This window comes from Odocoileus virginianus, chromosome 8 (genome assembly GCF_023699985.2).
Source record: "Odocoileus virginianus isolate 20LAN1187 ecotype Illinois chromosome 8, Ovbor_1.2, whole genome shotgun sequence".
In the NCBI taxonomy this organism is placed as follows: Eukaryota; Metazoa; Chordata; class Mammalia; order Artiodactyla; family Cervidae; genus Odocoileus; species Odocoileus virginianus.
In genome coordinates, this window is record NC_069681.1 from 79,894,425 (window position 1) to 79,916,288 (window position 21,864).

Genomic DNA, 21,864 nt, shown 5'->3' on the forward strand with positions numbered 1-21,864 from the left:
TTGTTGTTGTTTAGTCTCTTAAGTTGTATCTGACTCTTTTGTGACCTCATGAGTAACCTTACGGTCTCCTCTGTCCTTGGGGTTTCTCAGGCAAAAATACTGGAGTATTTTTCCTTCTCCAGGGGATCTTCCCAACTCAGGGATAAAACCCATGTCGTCTGGATTGCAGGCAGACTCCTTAGCACTGAACCACTTTGTATTCTTTGCCTTAATATATAGCTTTACTGTGAAGAAGTTCAGAATTTGGCTTTCAAATGTTTTTATGACTATTTTCCACATTTAGAATGTAATAGAGATACGATGGACACTTTGTATATTTACAGAAAATCCCTATGTGCATATATGAAAAATATTCTAACTAGAGCACACCTTTTTCACATTTTCCTAGGGTTGTGATTATAGACCACATGTCATCTTTAAAAAAGGTGTCCAGATCCTACATTCTACGTAAATATTTGCCAAATAAATAATAGTTAACACTTTACAGTATATCCTCAATGTCTATATTCTTTTCACCAGTGAAGTTGCAGTCAGAAAAAGGAAAAAGAAAGAGGAGAAAATTTGATGATAGGACTTCCCTGGTGGTCCAGTGATTGAGACTTCACCTGCAAATGCAGGGGGGTGCAGGTTCAATCCCTGTTCAGGGAGCTAAGATCTCATAAACCAAAATGTAAAACAGAAGGAATATTGTAATACATTCAGTAAAGACTTTAAAAATGGTCCACATCAAAAAAATGTTTTCTAAAAGATAATTTGATGTTGATTACATGTATCTGCCAATGCAAGATTAGAATTCATCTTAGACATTATGTTATTTTTCATCATTGCTTTGCAGGAGTGTTGTGGTCCCTGTTAAGAAGCCACCTCCGGGTAGCTTAGCTGTAACCACTGTAGGAGCCACTGCTGCTGGAAGTGGGCTGCCAGCAGGCAGCACCTCTAATATATTTGCTGCTACTGGAGCTACACCAAAAAGTATGATTAATACAACAGGTATTGTCCTTATCTATTTTTGTGATACTTCATCTTTTTCTTTCTGTTTTCCGTATCTTCATTTTTTCTGCTGATTTGATCTTAAAAAATTAAAACACTATGATCATTTTAAGATTATTTTAATCTTTAAGAAGATAATTCTTAATGTTTTCAGATTTTGTAATTCTAGAGTAAACTTTTTAGACACTTTTTGAGAACACTATGGGTTTTGTTTTGAGTCTTCTCAAAACAAGATGCTGTTTACTTTCATAGTGAACTCAGATTGCTGAAGGATATTTGGGGAGCAAAGCCAAGAGATAATTTGAACACTGACATTTGATATGTAAAAATTAGTAAACTGTATCAAGAAATCAAAATATACTATATATATTAGTGCCAGCAAATGGATTTAGTGACATTTTCTGGTTGAAACCTAATATATACTTTTCACAAAGCTCCCCTAAGAACCTTGACGATATGCAAGAGCCTCAACTTAACAAAAAGTGCATGTGAATAAGAACCATTGTTTGACATTGTATTAATTTATATACTTAGATTACAATTATATCCATTCATTATCCAACATTTTCCTAAAAATTCTAGAAACAGAAAAATTCCAAATCACTACAAATTTTAAAAGCCTGCCTAAAATAACTTTTTTCTTTTTTTGTAAATTTCCAGAAATGTTCCTGTTGATTATTAGCTAAATAAATCCTTACCCAAATCTTTGTGATTCCATTTTAGGTATTTACACAACGCAAGATGATCCCTGACTTTCCTTCCCTGACTATAGTAGCCTTCTCTTCTCCAAACTGTATAGCCTTGAACTTTTCCATCTATTATCATTACTTAGATTATTCCCATTTTTATTAATTTCATAGCTCTTTTTGCTTTCTGTATTTATCTTGTTTATCATACCACCTGAGTCCTGACACATCATGAACAGCACACTTATGGGGTTGTAGTAAGTAGAATGTACTCTATGAAGCGTATTTATGTTAGCAAATAAACATCATTAATGGCATTGTGTTAAAGAACAAAACATTTTTGATTTATACATATTAAAACAAGTATTTATACCTGACTTGTTTATAAAGTTTTTTTTTCTATCTAGTTTATAGTCTTACTCTTTATACTCATTCTGCTTTCTAGAAGAAGGAATAAAAACGTTTTCCTTTTACCAAAATGTAAACTCAGAAAAGTGTTAATAACTTTAAAAAAAAGCCAATGTAGTAGGAAAAAAAAATCTGCATTTGGTGTTTATGGACTAAATTCTTACTTTTAAGAGTAAAAAGCAAATAATTTCTTTTTTATCTTTATTTGAAACAAGGTATGATATTTTCCTTGAATTTCTATTCTATTAATTAATAATAGATTTAGAAAGTGATGGTAGCCCAAGGTCTAGTGATAGTATAAAACATATATTACAATAAAAATGTAGGCAATGAATATCCTCCTTAGAAATATATATGCACAGATACACAAAAACACACACACAAATAAACTGAGGGTCAGCATCTAAACTGGACCCAAAACTAGTTTAGATTTTGGCACAAACATGCTGTGTAAGTGTTGTTGTGAAATCCAAGTTTTATGGGTATTAGTGTAAGATACGATAAAGATAAGATAACATTTAGGAACACTAGATGTCCCTCAACTCCACAACTATTTAATATACTTATATGGTATAATACAGGAAAATCTGTTCTAAAATGGCATCTTCATATCGTTGAGGAAACTCATTATTTAAAATTGGGTACAAATATACTTATTATAGCCCTTCTTAAGCTATCATATTATTAAAATAAGCATTGATGCTGCAGGGCCACAAATTTATGTTGAGACAGTTTATTGCTAATTATATCTTAAATGATGAAAACTAAAAGTATAACAACATCGCAATAAAAAAGCAGATAATATTTTCACATCTAAATTTGCTTTGTTTTATCAGCCTCATTTTATCTAAAATTGTTTTCATTTGTTGATGTCTTTTATTTATGCCCCATTTGTAATCTGTAGTTTTGTTAGCATAAGTAAATAAACTGTTTCAATGCAATAGCTATTTTTAATAATTATAGTTATTAATGTTCCTTTGGCCAAATGATTTTTTTAATGGCCTAATTCTATTTTGAAATTCAGATGAATTTTTTTTTTCAAACTCAGTAATGATGTAATGAAAATTATTTTGTTTAATAAGTTTGTATTCAAGGCTAAAAACTATTATTTTGGGAACAGGTGCCGTGGATTCGGGGTCTTCATCTTCTTCCTCGTCTTCTAGTTTTGTGAATGGTGCTACCAGCAAAAACCTTCCAGCTGTACAAACTGTTGCTCCAATGCCAGAAGATTCAGCTGAAAACATGAGGTATACATAACTAATAGTTTTTTTTCACTCATTTCACTCCATTCCTTGCAGCTCAAAAAGAGTGAAACACAGTATTCATTAAGCTTAAAGATACAGTTAAGAATTCTTAAGAATGTTTAAGTATGTATTTCATTGTTTTGATATTTTAGATAGTTATTCATTATGTAAAAATCATGTATTATGTTTCAGAGTCTAAACTGAGAAGTCTTGAATGCTTTTCAAGATCTCTTTCCTGAATTTCTAATCCACTGTTATATAGCACTTGTTACAGTTTCATGTAAGGTGGAAATATGCACATGTGGCACCATGATAAAATTGGACATCTTTGGTGGGGTGGTGAATTTAAAATATAGACTTTCAGAATAGAGTTATATGTAACATATATAACTGGAGGTAGAACCACCAAACATTAACTTTCGTATCTTCATAAATAGATAAAAATGATTTGTAGTAACATATCAAACAACATGGGCTTCCCTGGTGGCTCAGTGGTAAAGAATCAACCTGCAATGCAGGAGCCACGGGAGACTCAGGTTTGATCCCTGGGTTGGGAAGATCCCCTGGAGGAGAAAATGGCAACCCACCCCAGTATTCTGGCCTGGAGAATCTCATGGACAGAGAAGCATGGTGGGCTACAGTCCGTGGAGTTGCAAAGAGTCGGACACGACTGAAGCAACTTAGCATGCATACATCAAAGAACATTCCTAGAAGAGATTGGCCCACATGCTTGGTGTTAAATTGCACACACACATACACACACACATTTATTCATGTTCTTAATTGAAGTATCACACAAATACAGAATATAAAAGCTCAATGAAAGAATGATGTTGTGTCAACACCACTCAAAGCAAGAAACAGAGTTTTACAAGTAGCTCAAAGCCCCCATCTTGTGTGCCTTTTTCTGACTCTGTTCTTGCTCTTCTTCAAATCCATCACTGACTTAAAACTGGATTAATTTTGTCTTTTTTGAATTTTATATGAATGGAATTGCACAGTATGGGTTCTTTTTGTCTCTGGCTTCTTCTGTTCAACATTATGTTTCTGAGATTTTATCTGTATTGCATGTAGCAATAGTTTGTTCATGTTTATTCCTTAGTGGTGTATACTACAATTTATTAATCTGTTTTACTGATGATGGGCATTTGGAATTTTCCAGGTTTGCACTATTACAAGTAATGCTACTTTTTTACATAACAATGCTGTTTGTACATTAGGTATGCTACACGTTTGTATGCATATATGTTGGGTAAATAACTGAGTGGAATTGCTGATTCATATGTGTATGTTCAGTTTTACTGGATAAAGCCAAATGTTTTCCAGAGTGGTTGATGCAAGTTTACTAAACTCAATTAGCACCTTATGAAAGTGCCTAATTCGTTACATCTGTGACAGTACTTACTTAGCGTCACTTTTGCATTCTGGCCATTTGGTGGAAGCGCAGTGGCGGCGGCTGTTCAGGCCGTGGCTGCGTCTGACTCTCAGGCTGCAGTTCGCCAGGCTCCTTTGTCCTCTGCTGTCTGCTAGAGTTTGTTCAAATTCATGTCCATGGAGTCGGCGGCATTCCACTGTAGCTTCTGTTTGTATTTTTCTGGTACTTAATGAGGTCGGGCACCTTCTTATATATTATAAAAGCTTGTATAATATCATATATTGTAATATCTTATGTAATTCTTAACTATCTAAAATATCAAAACAACTAATTACATGCTTAAACATTCTTAAGAATTCTTAACTGTAAGTTCCTCAATTGGACTTTTTGGCATGGACAAAGGGCCAATATTTATTGGTCCTTTGGTTTTCCTTTTTTGTGATTTCTCTGTTAAAATCTCTTACTCATTTTAAAACATTGAGTTGTCTTCTCCTTAATTTGTAAAGGTTTTTCTCCTTATGCGTTTTGAAGATGAGCCCTTTGATGGTTATATGTTTTATGTATATACCTTCTCCCATACTATGGCTTTCCATACCATCTATGGAATCTGTTTTCATCAAAAGAGGCTGTAAATTTTAATGAAACCCAGTTTATCAAGTTTTTTGGGTTTTTGTACTTTCTGTGTTGTAGATGAGATCTTTGCCTGAATTTTCCCCAACACATCCTCTGGCTGCTTTATTTTTGCTTTTTATATTGAGATGCATAGTTCATCTGGAACTGAGTTTTGTGAATTTTATGAAGCAGAAGTGATATGCATGTTAAGATGACCCAGAACCATTTATTTGAGAAACTCTCCTATCTCCTTTGCTCTGCCACTTTTGTCATAAATCATGTTCCTATGTAATGGATTCTGCTTTGGCACTCCATTCTGCCGAGTTTGTCTATCCTTGTGACATACTGTTATAATTAGCTTTTAGGTTTAAGAAAGATAAGTATCTGGGTAAATATTGTTTTCCTATCCTGTCCTTTTTATTCCAAGGAAGGCTAAACTACTGTTGATGCTGTGCATTTCCATTTAAATTTTAGATTCAGTATATCAATATCACTTCATGGCAAATAGATGGGAAAACAGTGGCTGACTTTATTTTTCTGGACTCCAAAATCACTGCAGATGGTGATTGCAGCCATGAAATTAAAAGATGCTTACTCCTTGGAAGGAAAGCTATGACCAACCTAGATAGCATATTAAAAAGCACAGACATTACTTTGCCAACAAAGGTCCATCTAGTCAAGGCTATGGTTTTTCCAGTGGTCATGTGTGGATGTGAGAGTTGGATTATAAAGAAAGCTGAGCGCAGAAGAATTGATGCTTTTGAACTGGGGTTGCAGAGTCAGATACAACTGAGCAACTGAACTGAACTGATAATATCCATATTAAAATCGACTTGCTGGAATTTTAAGAAGGAATGGAATTTATAGATCTATGGCAACTAGCGTTATATATCATCTATAGATGTCTTGTAGTGTTGTTATTTCCAAACTATAAGTAACTTCTTTTCCTTCCATTTCTTTAGTTTAAAAGAACAAATTTCTAATTGACTAGATGGAACTTTGTTGGCAAAGTAATGTCTCTGCTTTTTAATATGCTGTCCAGGTTGGTTATAGCTTTACTTTCAAGGGGCAAGTGTCTTTTAATATCATGGCTACAGTCACCATCTGTAGTGATTTTGAAGCCCAAGAAAATAAAGTCTCTCACTGTTTCCATTGTTTCCCCATCTATTTACCATGAAGTGATGGGACCAGACGCCATGATCTTAGTTTTTTGAATGTTGAGTTCTAAACCAGGTTATTCTCTCACTTCTTTAACTTTCATCAAGAAGCTCTTTAGTTCTTCTTTGCTTTCTGCCATAAGGGTAGTGTCATCTGCATATCTGAGGTTATTGATATTTCTCCTGGCAACCTTGATTCCAGCTTGTGCTTCATCCAGCCTGGAATTTCACATGATGTAGTCTGCATTTAAGTTAAATAAGCAGGGTGACAATATACAGCCTTGACATACTCCTTTCCTGATTTGGAACCAGTCCATTGTTCCATGTCTGGTTCTAACTGTTGCTTCGTGCCGTGCATACAGATTTCTCAGGAGGCAGGTAAGGTAGTCTTGTATTCCCATCTCTTTCAAAAGTTTCCACAGTTTGTTGTGATCCACACAGTCAAAGGCTTTAGCATAGTCGATGAAGCAGAAGTAGATATTTTTCTTAAATTCCCTCGCTTTTTCTCTGATTCAAAGGATGTTAGCTGTTTGATCTCTGGTTCCTCTGCCTTTTCTAAATACAGCTTGAACATCTGGAAGTTCTTGGTTCACATACTGTTGCAGCCTAGCTTGAAGAATTTTGAGTATTACTTTGTTGGCATGTCAGATGAGTACAATTGTGGGGTAGTTTGAGCATTCTTTGGCATTGCCTTTCTTTGGGATTGGAATGGTTTGACCTTTTCCAGTCCTGTGGCTACTGCTGAGTTTTCCAAATTTGCTGGCATATTACGTGCAGCACTTTCACAGCATCATCTTTTAGAATTTAAAATAACTCAGCTGGAATTCCATCACCTCCATGAGCTTTGTTTGTAGTGATGCTTCCTAAGGCCCACTTAGACTTCACATTTCAGAATGTCTAGCTCTAGGTGAGTGATCACAGCTTGGTGGTTATCTGGGTCATGAAGATCTTTTTTGTATTGTTCTTCTGTATATTCTTGCCACCTCTTCTTAATATCTTCTGCTTCTGTTAGGTCCATACCATTTCTGTCCTTTATTGTGCTCATCTTTGCATGAAGTGTTCCCTTGGTATCTCTAATTTCTTGGCAATCACTAGTCTTTCCCATCCTATTGTTCTCTTCTTTCTTTGCATTGATCACTTAAGAAGGCTTTCTTTTCTCTCCTTGCTATCCTTTGGAACTCTGCATTCAGATCGACCATCTTGTCTTTGCAACTACTTGTAGCTTTCGTGTTATTTATTATTAGATGTTTGAGATTTCACCAATGAAGCAATCTCTGGAAATTTTTTTTTTTTTTTTACCGAGGATGTTTTATAAACTCTTTCAGTGGTTAGATGACTATTCAGATTTTCTGTTTTCTTTTTACATCAGTTTTGGTCATTTGTGACCAAAATTCAGCCATTTTATCTACTTTGTAAGATTTATTGTCATAAAGTTTTTCATAATTTTATTATTTTCAAATACTTGTAGGAACTCTCTAATGATGTTTCCTCTTTCATCTTTGAATTTGTTATTAATATTTTATGCCTTTTCTCATTTTAGCATTAGTAGAGTACCATTGATTTTTTTCAATACTGTAATTTCCCTCCAGAAAGTAGGTGTTTGATTCATTACTTCTTTTTCTGTTTTAATTACATCAAATATTACTTTTTTAAAATTTCCTTTTTTTATTTCAGGTTTGCTTAATTTTGTTTTTCTAGAGTCTTAAGGTGCATGGTAGATCAGGAGTCTATAAACTACCACCCAGGGCCCAAATCTGCCTGTCATAATATCTTTTATACACTTTTATTGGAATACAGTAGCACCATTTGTTTATTTATTGCCTGTGACTGCTTTCACAGTACAATGGCAGAGTTAAATAGTTGCAACAGAGATAACATTGCCTAAAATCTTAAAATATTTTATATCTTACCCTTTGTAGAAAATACTTGCCAAACCCTTACTTAGTTCTTTAGTTTTAGATTTCTTCTTTTCTATTATGAGGATTTAAAGCCATAACACTTCCACTACGCATTGTTTTAGCTATATTTCTCAAATTTAATGTTGTTTTAATTTTCATTCAGTATTTTTTCTAAGTTTCTCTATGATTTCTTCTTTGACTCTCAAGTGTTTCCGAAATGAATTTGAAGATTGACCTTTTCAGTGTAATGTCATGAGAGCCATGCAAGTGTCATTGTATTTTAATGGGTTGTTTCTTTTGAATTTCTGAGTAATATTTCATGATATGGATGTCTGACAATTTGTTTAACCATTCATCCTCTAAAGAACATTTGGGTTTTTTTCCAGTTTTGGCCTAGTACCAAAAAAAAGGGCTACAATAAACCTTTTTATTTTTACATGAACATATATTTTCATTTCTCTGGAATTAGTGCCCAAGAGTGAGGTTACTGGGCTAATATGGTAAGTACCTATTCAGGTTTATTAAAAAACTCCCACAAGCAATGTATAAATAGTCCAGTTTCTCCTCATTTTTATCAGCATTTGGTTTTGTCTTTTTTTTTTTTCTGTAGGCCATTTTGGTAGGTATACAGGGATATCTCATTGTGGTCTTAATTTGAATTTTCCTAATGGATGATTCTGAACATATTTTTGTGTGCTTATTTGCTATTAATATGTCCTTTTCAGTGAAATGTCTGTTTATGTCTTTTGCCCATTTTATAATTAGATTGCTTTTTCGCTTTTGAGTCTTGTGCATTCAGTATTCTTAGTACAAGTCCATTTTCAGAAATGTTGTTTCCAAGTATTTGCTCTCAGACTATAGCTTATTTTTATGTTCTTTGTAGCAGAGGAAAACTGAATTTTTATTATAATCTAGTTTATCATGGTGTTCTGTCTAAGAAATCTTCATCTCACCCAAAGTCCCGAGATTTTTTCCCAAAGATTCTATAAAGTTCTGTGCTTTAAGTAACAGTTTTAGTTTTAAGTCGGGGTCCCATTTTGAGCTGATTTTTATGTAAGAGGTGAGATCTATGTCCAGGTGTCCAGTTTTTGTTGCACTATTTGTTCTAAAAACTGTCCTTCCATATATAGGATGGCCTTTATTCTTGGACTAATTTTGCCACACTTAGAAAGTATGCTGGATTTCTCCAAAATGCTCAGTGTGCCTACCGAAGTCTCTAGGCCCTGTGTGGGATGCAGATGTCTGCTATGACTTCCATAATTGTTCTTTCTAAGTTGTTCTCTTCTAATGTTGGGAGCTTTCAGACATCACATACAGAGATTGTTATTCAGCCAAAGATTACTGTTCTCTGCATGACACCTTCCTCGTGGGTGCTATGTCCTAATATAGTCTGTTGTCCTTGAACTACAGTTTTAGTCTTGTTGAAATACCGCCATGTAGGAAATCTGAGTGATGGTGGGACTCATGTCATTTGTTTCTTTTTCCTCAGGATTTATGGTCTCATACCCTGCATTTTGTATGAAAATAGTTGTTCTCTGCATTTTGTAAAATTTTCTAGTTGTTAGCATGGGAGGTAATTGTAGACTGCTTTAACCCCTTTAAGGTGAAAAGTGGAATTTGATATTTTTAATGTAAATTTGTTTATTGTGTAAATTTCATTTTAACTGTTTTCCAGTATATATAATTTGTTTCAATATATTGGGTTAATATCATGAAACCTTCATTTTTTTTCTAGTTTATCCATCATTATCTCTAACTAAGCATATATGTACACAGTCATTTGGTCTTTGAATATTGACAGTTTTATTCCCCATTACACAAATCCTTACACATTTTTATTTCTTTTTCCTAATTTTTAGTATCGCCTAGTACCTCCAGTACAGTTTTCTATAGAAGTGACTAGAACAGACATTCTTTTATTCACCTCAAATGAAAAGTTTGAATATGTCATCATTAATAATGATGTTTCCTATTTACTAAAGAAACTTTTTATCAAATATAATAATTCTCTTGTGTTTATAATTAACTGAGTTACCATCACTATGAGTGTTACATGTTTTCTCTTTTTGGAGGGGAGTAATAGAGATGACCATGTGATTTTCCTCCTTTTTCTGTTAATGTGGTCTATTATAATGACTTTTAATTTAAAAAATGTTAAGCAAACCTTTACTTCCTAAAAGAAATCCAATATTTTTATGTTATATATAGCTGTTTTCTTTTGAAGAGGTTGCATATGATTTTTTTTTTAATTTGTCCTGTTTTGTTTGTTTGTTTTTATTCCTAAAATCTTTGGTAGAGTTCACAAAGATGTCTGAATCTAGATTTCCTTTTGAGGAAAAGTTTATAAATTAAATTTTTACAGTTATCCCCAGATTTTCTATTTTTGTCTTGTGTGACTTTTGGTAGATTCTATTGTTATAATATAGTTTGCAATATTCTGTTGTTATTATTTTAGCATTCATGTAGTCTGTAGGAAAGTCCTTCCTTTTTAGTCTTAATATTTATTATGAGTTTGCTTTCTGCTTTCCTTCCTTCCAAGTCTTGGCAGTGATTAATCAGTTTTATTCATATTGTCATTAAAAAATGTTCACTATAGAGAAGTAACAAGAAACTGTAGGTTGAGTTTATACCTTATTTCTTTTGCTTAGTGCAATGGATCTTAAGCATCAGTATGCAACAGTTAGATAGGAGGTTTATTAAAACACATTGCTGAGCCACTGTGTAGTTCTAATTCAAGTCTAAAGGCCTGATAGTATAAGTTCCAGTCTGAAAGCTGAGAGGCTCAAAACCCCAGAAGAGTTGATGTTTCAGTTGAGTCTGAAGGCCAGCAGAGACCAGCTATCAGGTAAAGGGGTCCCCTCTTATCCAGCCTTTTGTTCTATTTACATATTCAGTTGAATGAATGAGGCCCAGGCACGTTAGGGAGGACAATCTGCTTTACTCAGTATACCCATTCAAATTGTCATCTAATCCAGAAATACTCCAACAGACCTTACCCAGAATAATGTTTAGTCAAACATCTGGCCACCCTGTTGTCCAGTCAAGGTGACACATAAAATTAACCATTACACTAAGTGATCTTGGTACTGCTGACTCTGAGAATACACTTTGAGAAACAGTGTTTTAAGTGCTCATCCTCCAGATTGGAACATTAATTCTTGATTATCTAAGTCCTCTTCCCAGGCAATGCATGGACCTCAGTATAGCTTAACTTCATTTAGTCCAAATTTTGTAACCACATTTATACATATATATGCCTTTGTGTGTGCATGTTAAATTTTAAATGCCTCAAGAGAGTACAATTACTGTCTTATTGGTCAACATGTATTTATATTTACCCAAATGTTTATGTTTCTTTTTGCTCATCATTTTTTTTGAATGTCTGACTTCTGTGTGCTATCATTTTCTTTCCTCCTGAAGAATACTCCTTTTGTTTCATTTAGTGTAGGCCTACCACTCATGAATTCGTTCAGTTTTTTTTTTTTTTTTTAACTAGAAATATTTGAAATTCACCTCTATTTTTGAAAGATATTTTGAACCAGAACAGATTCTTGGTTGGCAACTATTTTCTTTTAATTCTTTGAAGACAGTATTCAGTATCTTTCACTTCTTTCTGTGCTTTTTTTCTTTCTTTTTTTTTTTTAAAGAAAGATGACTTCCATTTTTAGTGATGTTTCTGCAATACACTAAATAAAAATTGAGAAATTGAGAACCCTTGCCCTAATGTAGGTATTTCCTCCTGGAGTAACAGAGTAGGGGCAAATATTGAAAGCTCTTTATCTTTAGCTAGTCTGCAAAGCCCCACCATTTCCCTTTTTCTTGCCTAAAAATGTTCCTCCAGGATATTCTCTTTAAGTTATTAAACCTGAGTTCTTATTTATGTAAACCTGTTGACCCATATAAGAGGAGGCAAAGTTAAATTGCAGTCTAATGGTGAGGCTTTGTGTACACAAAGAGAGAGTTCATATCATGCTGATTCCAAGTTAGAAGAGAAAGTATCCTTTATTATATAATTCTATGTTATCCCATTTTATATAGGATATTATTATTATTATTATTATCCTATATTATTCCATAATTCCTCTTTATTCACTTAAAAAATAAAATAGTTTTGTTTTACATGTTAATCATATGCTGCCCATTTTTTTGTGATTAATTTTTTGTCATTTATGGTTTCCTCATATATAACAAAAATATTACTCAGCACTGTGGAAGAACTCTTATTATTGTGAAGTATTGTTTAATTCCTTACTGTACATGTCATCCATATAGAAGAGTGTGTGCTTATCTAAGGTTACTATATTGATTTTGTTTTGGTTCATATATATGAGTCACGTTTTGTATGAGTAAGTATAGGTGTGTTTTATTCCAAGTAACAGTTAGAAGAGCTATCATTGTTGACCTCTCACTGTATGTCAGGTTCTTTTTTGTGCACTTCACATGCCTTAACTCATTAACTCTCATTGGGTAAGTAGAGTTATCATCTTCATTTTGCAGATGTAGAAAGCTTGATGTCTCAGGGTCACCTGGGTAGCATACATGGAGTCAACCCTCCAATCCAAGCACTCTTACTCTAAAGTACTTACTTCTAAGAGAGAGATTTAGATATAACCAAATTATTTATTTGAGCAGAATTATTGAGCAGAATTTATTTTTTCAGCAGAATTATTTTCTTTATCCATGTTTTTATTTTTACATATCCTACTCGAGGTGCTTTCAAGAATATCAGAGTGCTTATGTAAGGCCATGTAACTTGAAATTTAATATTCAACAATATAAATAATGATGTAATGGTTGGTAAATAAAAAGTGAGTGGGCTTATGATATAGAAAATGCCTACTTTGGCAAAGCAATTCAGCTCAGTCATACAGAATTCCAGTTATTCCCTTATTTGTCCAGCTTTTCAGGGAACTCTTGAGAACAAGAATTTATACTTTGTAACTTTCACAGTGACTCATATAGTAGGTATTCGGAACAGGTTTTTTTTGTGAAAAGGAGGATAGACAAAGAAGACCTATAGCAGCTTCTTTTCTTGCAGCTCCTCCAGTTGTGGCCAGTGTCTGTGCTCTTGTGGGTGGCAGGACACTGGCTCCTTTTCACAGTGTAACCGTTCTGATACAGCTGTGGCCTTTTGAGTAGCTTTGTGACTAATGTAAAACTCTACATTGTGCCTTCTACTTGAAGCTGTTACTGTTTAGTGGGTTAGAATTGTACTTTTGTGACTTTTTTAAAGGTTTTAATTTAGAAGTAAAATTTAATTGATGTTTTATATTGAACCATATTTACTAGTCTTTATGTCTTAATTTCAACAGCATCACTGCAAAACTTGAAAGAGCTTTAGAAAAAGTTGCTCCTCTTCTTCGTGAAATTTTTGTAGACTTTGCCCCATTCCTATCTCGTACACTTCTTGGCAGTCATGGACAAGAACTATTGATAGAAGGTATGATTTCTCTCTATGTTCTGATTATTTTAGTTTCCTATAATGTATCTATTAATCATGGCATAACTTGTGTTACTAAAGGAGTATTTATTGCCAAAAGAATAAGAAGACATTGCTTCCACAAATTTTAGTAAGATATTCATGTATGCTTTCTCCTTAGTTATTAAAAAGCATAGAGTATTTTCACAATCAGTGCTCATAATAGAATGAAAAACTTTGAAAAATTGTTGGAAAGAGAAACTCTGGCCCTTGCAATCTCCATCTGCTATATATCCTTTTTTAGGTTGTATGTTTGCTAAGCAGTGATGTCTAAAATCTCCTTCTAACTATAAGATTGATATTTCTTTAAGTGACTTTGCTTAGTTACAAATAGTGTGTAACATGACAGTCCTTAACTGAGAAAATATAAAGAAATACTTAACTGGGAATTGATGAAGCTGTTATCTTCTACTCAGTAGCAGCTAAAATGAAGTGAGAAGACAAAGAAGATAAATTAACTGTTGGGAGGATTTAATACATGCACCTGTATTAGGAGATTTGGAAAGTATGGTTGTCTGAAGCCTTATTTCTTTAAAAAGAAGTTTTGACTTATAAATATTCATGAGCTTCAAAAAGGGGTAATCAATATCTAGTTGATATCTTATAAGTAAATGATGGCTTTAGGTGCTATTCCTTGGATTTAGCAGACATACAATAAGCAAATTTCATATATATATATATGAATATATATATATATATATATATATATATATATTTGCTTTTCAGTTCCTATTTACTGTAGACATTTTTCTGTACCTGTTCTGTTATTGTCTTAATTGCTTTTGCACAATCTGTCTCTATTAGTGGAGACAATAATAGTTAATAACCTGAATTTAAATCCTTGTTTCACTACTTTCTTAGCTTATATGATCTTTGTGAGTTACTTACCCATTTTGTAGCTTAGTTTCTTTCTGTAGAATGTAGTCAATGATAATACTCCCACATAGAGGACTTGTGATAATTAAATTTTAAATAATGCATATAAAGTTTTTAGAATAGTGTCATATGGTTGTCTTCTTGCTCTAGACCAAGTGCTATTAGATATTTGGAATATATTAGTAAATAACAAAGATCCCTGCCTTGTGGACCTTATATTCTATCAAAGAGAAAACACAAATAAACACTAAGCAAAATAAATAATTAAATGAGATTGCACATTAGAAGGTGGTACAAGTGCTGTGTAAAATGATAAGCACTAATACATCATAGGGAATTGGGATTATAGCAGTGTCATGATTAGGTTGCAGTTTTAAAGAAGGGTAATTAATTTTAAATTATTCAATAAAAAAGTTACATCTCAGCAAAGACTTAAAGGAGATAAGCCATGCAGTTTACTAGAAGAGTGTCCTAGGTCTAAAGAATGGTTAGTGCAGTGACCCTATAACATGTTATAATTATAATAAGAAAAAAATTCAATAAGCATTATTGAAAAATAAATCTTAAATGTTTCCTTGTTACCCAAAATCCTTTTTTTCTATTATATATGTATATGTTGTCCAGAAATGATTACAGACTTACCAAAGAAAATCATAAATAGTGAACAAAGACATGCTAAACTAAACATGGAATAAAGTTAGTAATGTAGCAATGTTAGTGATGATCCTGTACTGTTGCTAAAATTAGGACACAAATTTAGCTCTGTTTTTCAGTAGCGAAAGCAAAGAAGGACTGAATTATTTGAAGTTATGAGGTTTACATTATTGGTTTCTAAATGATAATTTGTGACAATTTTAAGTTCTAAGGAATTACTATCAGATGACCTTTAACTGCTCTATGTTGGTCAGTCAGAACCCCACATATGTAGCCAGCCCCCTTTTCCAGAATTTTCCATAGTCAGACATCTGGTCTGTTCCTTATTTCTTCCCAGCACTGCAGAGAAGGTTGGAGAAATATCCTCGTAATTAAGAGGTTTTTTTCATGGGCTTCCCTAAGTTTACCTCAAAAACTCTGAACTGAGTTGAAAGAGCATTAGGAATAGTCCTATTGCATTTTTTAAAAGGTAACTATGCTAAAAAATGAAGCATTAGAACAAGTTATATATTCAAAGTTCACTTTGTGTGTACTTAGCAGAGTATAATTTTATTTCTTCACTTTTCTACATCCAATAAATTTTAATATATCCAATTTTTAAAACTATGTTGATTTAATGTTCCTCCTTTTCTGTTAAAATGATTTTTCGTAATAAAATGAAGAAAGCAAATGGGAGATTATTTGGTTTTGAGTTTTGTTTTGTAAATGCCATTACTTGTTGACCCTGTTAAGGTATAGTCCTCCATATTTCTGCTAGGCTGAACAATGAAACAAATCTAGAATTCTCTGTGGTACTCCAGAACAACATTTGGTATCCCTCACAATTTAGTCATAACCTTCCTTTTCAGACTCAATTAGTCTCTGGGCTTTTACTATAGAAGACGTTCCTTTAATATTCAGTGAGTCACACATGTCACATCTCTTTTTATTTGTACGACTCTTTCTTCTGCACTGGATCTTTTTGTGGTTTTCTTTCCTTAAAATTATTCTCATCCATTGAGTCCTGCTTCAGATTCCATATGCCAAATTAATGCCTCCTCGTCTGGTCTTCTCTGCCATTTTATTTATACAATATTAATAAAATTATTTTCATCTGTAAATAGGAAGTGTTTTATTGGTTTTATTAACATTGCCTAGCCTAGATTCTTGTACATAATATTGAGTATCTTTTTCTCTTGTACTTGAATAGAACTTTATTTTTGTTACTGATAATGTTTAGTAGAGGTAAGTTTTGAAAATAAAATAAGGGGAGATAGATGAAATTTGTGTTCTGTGGTGAGAATTCCCAATATTGATCAATCATCCACACCCATGAGATGGCTCCCCTGTGTGCACAGTCTGTTCTTGCTCTCTACCTCAGCCTATGGAAGTTACATATCCTGTCATGTTCTCATTCTTGAACATGTACTCTTGATCATTCTTTCTTTTTCCCTCTGCTCCATTTCCCCTTTTTCCATAGTTTGGTGCATTATTTCTCTCCTCTGAGAAGAAAAACTATCAAACTATCCTGAAGAGCAGGAGAATTACATGATAAGAATATCTTACCTGTAGTTGTTGAATATTTCTGTTCAAAAATAATCCTTCTAATGAATAAATCTCAGTGCTTTTGATTTCATCATGTGTACATGGTAGGAACAAAACTGGATTTAGATAACTGAGGATATTTTAGCATCTTATGAAAAGAGAAAGCAATTACTCCTAATTTCAAATAATCATAAAATATATTTGAATTGCATCTTTTTTGTTGTTTTATATTCAGGTTTTCTTAATTCACATGTATTCCATTTGAGTTTTTCTCATAGAATAATTATCAGTAGTTTATATTGTCTTTGTCCTTTAAAACACATGTCAAAATAATATCCTTTTATTTTCTTAATTTGTCTATCACTTTTATTAGTTGAACTGTGTTAAATTTGTTACTATATGATTATAGAGTAATCAGCGTTGTTCACATCTTTTAAGTTCATTTATTAACATTTACTATTTTTGCATAGCTTTTGATGTGTGTGTGTGTGTGTGTGTGTGTGTGTGTGTGTGTTCCTCTTGGCAATGATTAAGGATTTTTTAGTATGAACTTGTAGGAGCTTGGTGAACTTTCTCTAAGAAAAATAATAGCCTCTCAATTTTTAAACTAATAAGTAAAAATTAGATATGTATGCAAGTATCAAAACATACCAGCCCAAGATGACAGAACAACCTTTGATCCAAAATTATTTTATTTATTTGGCTTAAGGAGCAATGGAGGATTCGCTTCAGAGGAACCATGAGAATTTTCTTAAAGAGTTGAGAATAGCCTATAAGTGTAAGCTTAACCTTGAGTTAAGATTTAAGGAAGAAAGTCCAGTTGTAGTTCGAGTGCTGATATTAGATCTTTGTCATTTTTATTAAGGAAGTCTTAGAACTACTATGAGTCTAGAGTTGCCATAGTAATAAAGAAGCAGTAATCACCCAAGTTAACTAGAAGGGAAGATGTTTCAGTGTGGGCATGTGTGTGTTTGCATGTGTTATCCTAGTGCTCTTTACTCTGTCTTATTTCACAGCAGCACAGAGTGGCTCTGAATATCACTGTTATATTTGTTTGAGAACTCACAAGGTCATACATATAATTTAATTATGATGGGGATACAGCACTTAGTCTCATAAGCATCCAAAAAACAGGAAGTGAAATACAGATAGACTTGAGGCAGCTTAGAAAGGGAAACAGGGAGTCAGTAACCAGGGCTACTCCCTTTACCTCTGATGCAGCTTCATATCCCCCTATCTTTGCTTGTCTCTGTTTATCAACTCAAATTTTTCACTTCTCTCTCAGACTAACTTCATTTTCTTAGTCATCAGGATGTGGCCCAGCATGGCACCCCATACTTGACTGTCAGTGTGCCTGAATATAAAGTTCTTTTACCGTCTGACTATAGTCACTTCCTATCATGAGAGAATCTGAATGGCTCAACCTTGGGTTAGGTGTCTATCCCTGTCATAGTTAAGACTGGGGTGGGTGGTGGGGGCAACACTGGATGTAATACACAACCCACCTCAGAAGCAGCGTTTAAGTTGAAACATCTTAGGAAGGGATAATGGCAGTGTAGGAAATGTCACTGACGTATCTACTATACTTTTAGTAACACTGATAAATGTTATTAAAATTATATAATACTCAAGAATATTTATAGTTTAAGTTAAGAACATCACTGAAATGTTATGAAAGGAATGAGCCTACTCAAAGAACTTATATCAACTTTGAATTATTCACAGTAACAATAAGCCCACATAATTAGAAAAACTTGAGTATGTTTAATTCAAAACTTACAAATTAAAATAGTTTCAGTAGTTATCCACTTTTAAAATTGCAATAATACGAAAAAAAGTACATGACAAATTTAGGGTAGATGGCAATGGGGGCTGTTTTTAAATATCCCTTTAAATATCCCCCTGCTCATGAATTCCTCCATGAGCAGCAGAGCAGTGGATTGTAAAACAATAACTACAACAAGTATACCTAAAGGTTTTGATGTAAACATCAAAACCAGGTGACGGTGTATCCTACTGAACACTAAAGTAGCCTGGGGGAACAATCCAGCCATAACTAGGAGATATACACAGTATCAGCAGATGAATGGATAGGATTGTGGGAAGCAGGAGAACATCTGAAGAATATGATGTTATACAGCTACTGACTGGAAAACCCAGGAGACCAATTTGAAAACAGCAGATAAAACAGGGAGATGAATCCAAGGATTCCCTGGTATGTATAGAAGGGGTGAGAGCATCTAAACACCATGAAAAATTAACCCAACCAGAGTTCTCTTCCAGGACAAAGTCCCACATTGAGGAGAAACTGCTATGAATAGAATCCAAATTGAGCAACAGAGAACAAAAGAGACAAAGAAAACATCCACATATCACTGGGGAAGACAAACAGAGCTAATAGATCTCAGAAAGTAGACTCATATTTTTTTAAAAAACCACATAAAAACAAACGAGAGATCTCTAGAATCTGAAGAGGAAAAGAAAAGCTATCTAAAAATGATCTAAAAGTTCTGATAACCCAATTTCACAAAAAATAGTAACAAAAAAGGATCAAAATACCATATTTTAGGAAAAGAAAAATGAGAGGAAATAGAAAATACCTCAAAGCCATAAATACCAGGGAAAAAAAGATGAAAAATTTTAATAAACATTAGGAAATAATACAGGATAAGAAGTAATTTATATCAGAATGTAGAGAACCCCACAGATGTACTGATAGGAATTAAGAAAGAACTGGAAATAAAGGGAAACATAATTTTAGAAATTGGGATTGAATTAGAAGAAATAAAGAAGTAAATAAGTTCACCATATAAGGCTATAAGATAAATATAAGGTAAAAAGAGAAACTATAAATATAAAAAAAAATAGTGACTTAAAGAGATGAGCAAAGATGAGAGTGAAAGGGGCAAATGTAGGATATTCAGCATTCATATGAGTCTCCAAAGTAGATAAACAAAGCGAAGAGCAGAAAAAGATAATAGGGTCAATAATGCACAGAAATTCTCAGCATTAAAAGAATAGTTTTAAAATATATATATTTAGAAGGCACACTGAATATCTGAGAAAATTACCTAAATGACCAACATTGAGATACATTCTAGAAAATTAATGGACTTTAGAGAGGAAAAAAAAAACACTCTGGGCATCTAGATAAAAACATAAATTAACTTAAAAGTGAAAGAAAATCAGATTATCATACTTATAACATCTTCAAAAAGGAGTTTTTCATAGGAATCAACAAGGATTCCACCTTGTTGCCTGCTTGATTAGCTGTATCACTTGATTCAACATTGACAGCCAGATTGCCTTCATATATTATAATCTAACATGACCTTAGAACATCTTTGAGTATCTTTTACACAGTATATACTGTATATGTATAAGAATTTTACTTTAAATGCATAAGGTCCTGACTTACTTCACTGTACTAGTTTCAAAAATGGGAAGATCAAATTAAAACCCATGAAAATAATAGTCTATAGTCAAGATTAACGTTTCTTTAGTAATCTAATTTGCATATGCATGCTAAGTCATTACAGTCCTGTCCGACTCTTTGTAACCTTATGGACTCTTGTCCCCAGGGTCCTCTGTCCATGGGATTCTCCTTACAAGAATACTGGAGTGGGTTGCCATGCTCTCCTACCGGAGATCTTCCCGATCTAAGTATCAAACCCGTATCTCTCATGTCTCCCAAATGGTCAGGCAGGCTCTTTACTGCTATCACCACCTGTATAATGTCCTATAAGAGCTATTGGCAGGACTTCCCTGGCGATTTAGAAGGTAACGAGTTTGTCTGCAGTGCAAGAGACCTGGGTTCAATCTCTGGGTTGGGAAGATCTCCCGGAGAAGGGAATGTCTACCAACTCCAGTATTCTTGCCTGGAGAATTCCATAGACAAAGGAGCCTGGCTGGCTGCAGTCAGCGGGATTGCAGAGTCAGACAGGACTGAGCAACTAACACTTACTTAATAAGCTATTGACAGGAAGAAAGATGCAGTAGTGTAATATTTTGAAGGAAAATTCTCAAAGACTTAGTGTGATCTTGACTTTTTTATGATAGAGTCATAGGAAGTAGACTTGCCCTCCCAGTGTAACTAACCTGGAAAATTCATTTGACGGATATAATGGCTTATTATACACTAAGACAATAAAACTGAATTAGAAGTATAGAATTGTATCTTTAAAAACTGAAATAGGAAAAAAAAGGACTAAATAAATGGGAGAGAGCCATAGGAGCCTATGAGATAAATCAAGCAGTTTAACATACATAAAATTGGAGTCCAAGAAAAAGGAAGTTAAGATGCTATGGGTATATGTGTATTTTTTTTTTTTAAAAAATAATAGCCAAATAATTTGAAAACTACAAATCCTAAGATCCAAGAAATTCAACTAACCTCAATCAGGATGAATACAAAGGAAAAAACAAAAAAATCATGGAACAACATAATTAAACTGTTCAAAACCAGGTTTCAAGAGAAAATTTCAAAAGTAGTCATCAATATTAAGCAAACCAACTTATTTAAAAATGACTTGAACAGATACTTGAGAAAAAATCACATTAGGTTGTGAAATAAGCTCATAAAAAGATAGTCAACCTTATCAGAAAGTAAATGCAAATTAAAACCATGTTGGCTGAACACTACAAACTTGTAGAAGAATGACTAAAGTAAAAAAATAATAATTCCGAGTACTGGGGAGAAGTTGAAACAACTGGCACTCTCATCCATGGCTTGGAGACTGCATGATGGCACTCACTGAGGAAGACAGTTTGGGAGTATTACTGAGTTAAACATTCAGTTATATGACTCTGTGATCCCATTCCTTGAAATTAAGGAAATGAAAACTTACTTTCATGCAAAAACCTGTACATGAATATTCATGTAAAAGCCCAAACTGGAGAAAATCGTTTTTCAGTGAGTTTTTTTTAAAAAAAGGACTGTGGTGGATTCAGACAGGAGAAGA

General features: G+C 33.5%; 1 protein-coding gene across 7 annotated transcripts in view; it reads left to right on the top strand.

The window, feature by feature from the left end:
* The window catches only part of NBEA (neurobeachin), a 642,892-nt gene that overhangs the window by 263,114 nt on the left and 357,914 nt on the right, over positions 1 to 21,864 (top strand). For 6 of the 7 annotated variants that reach the window (XM_070471793.1, XM_070471794.1, XM_070471796.1 and 3 more), the window contains 3 exons: positions 836 to 990; positions 3,205 to 3,331; positions 13,683 to 13,810. In XM_070471793.1, the coding sequence (XP_070327894.1) occupies positions 836 to 990; positions 3,205 to 3,331; positions 13,683 to 13,810 (410 nt within the window). The remainder of the gene's footprint in view (positions 1 to 835; positions 991 to 3,204; positions 3,332 to 13,682; positions 13,811 to 21,864) is intronic. The other variant, XM_070471795.1, reaches the window with a different exon arrangement.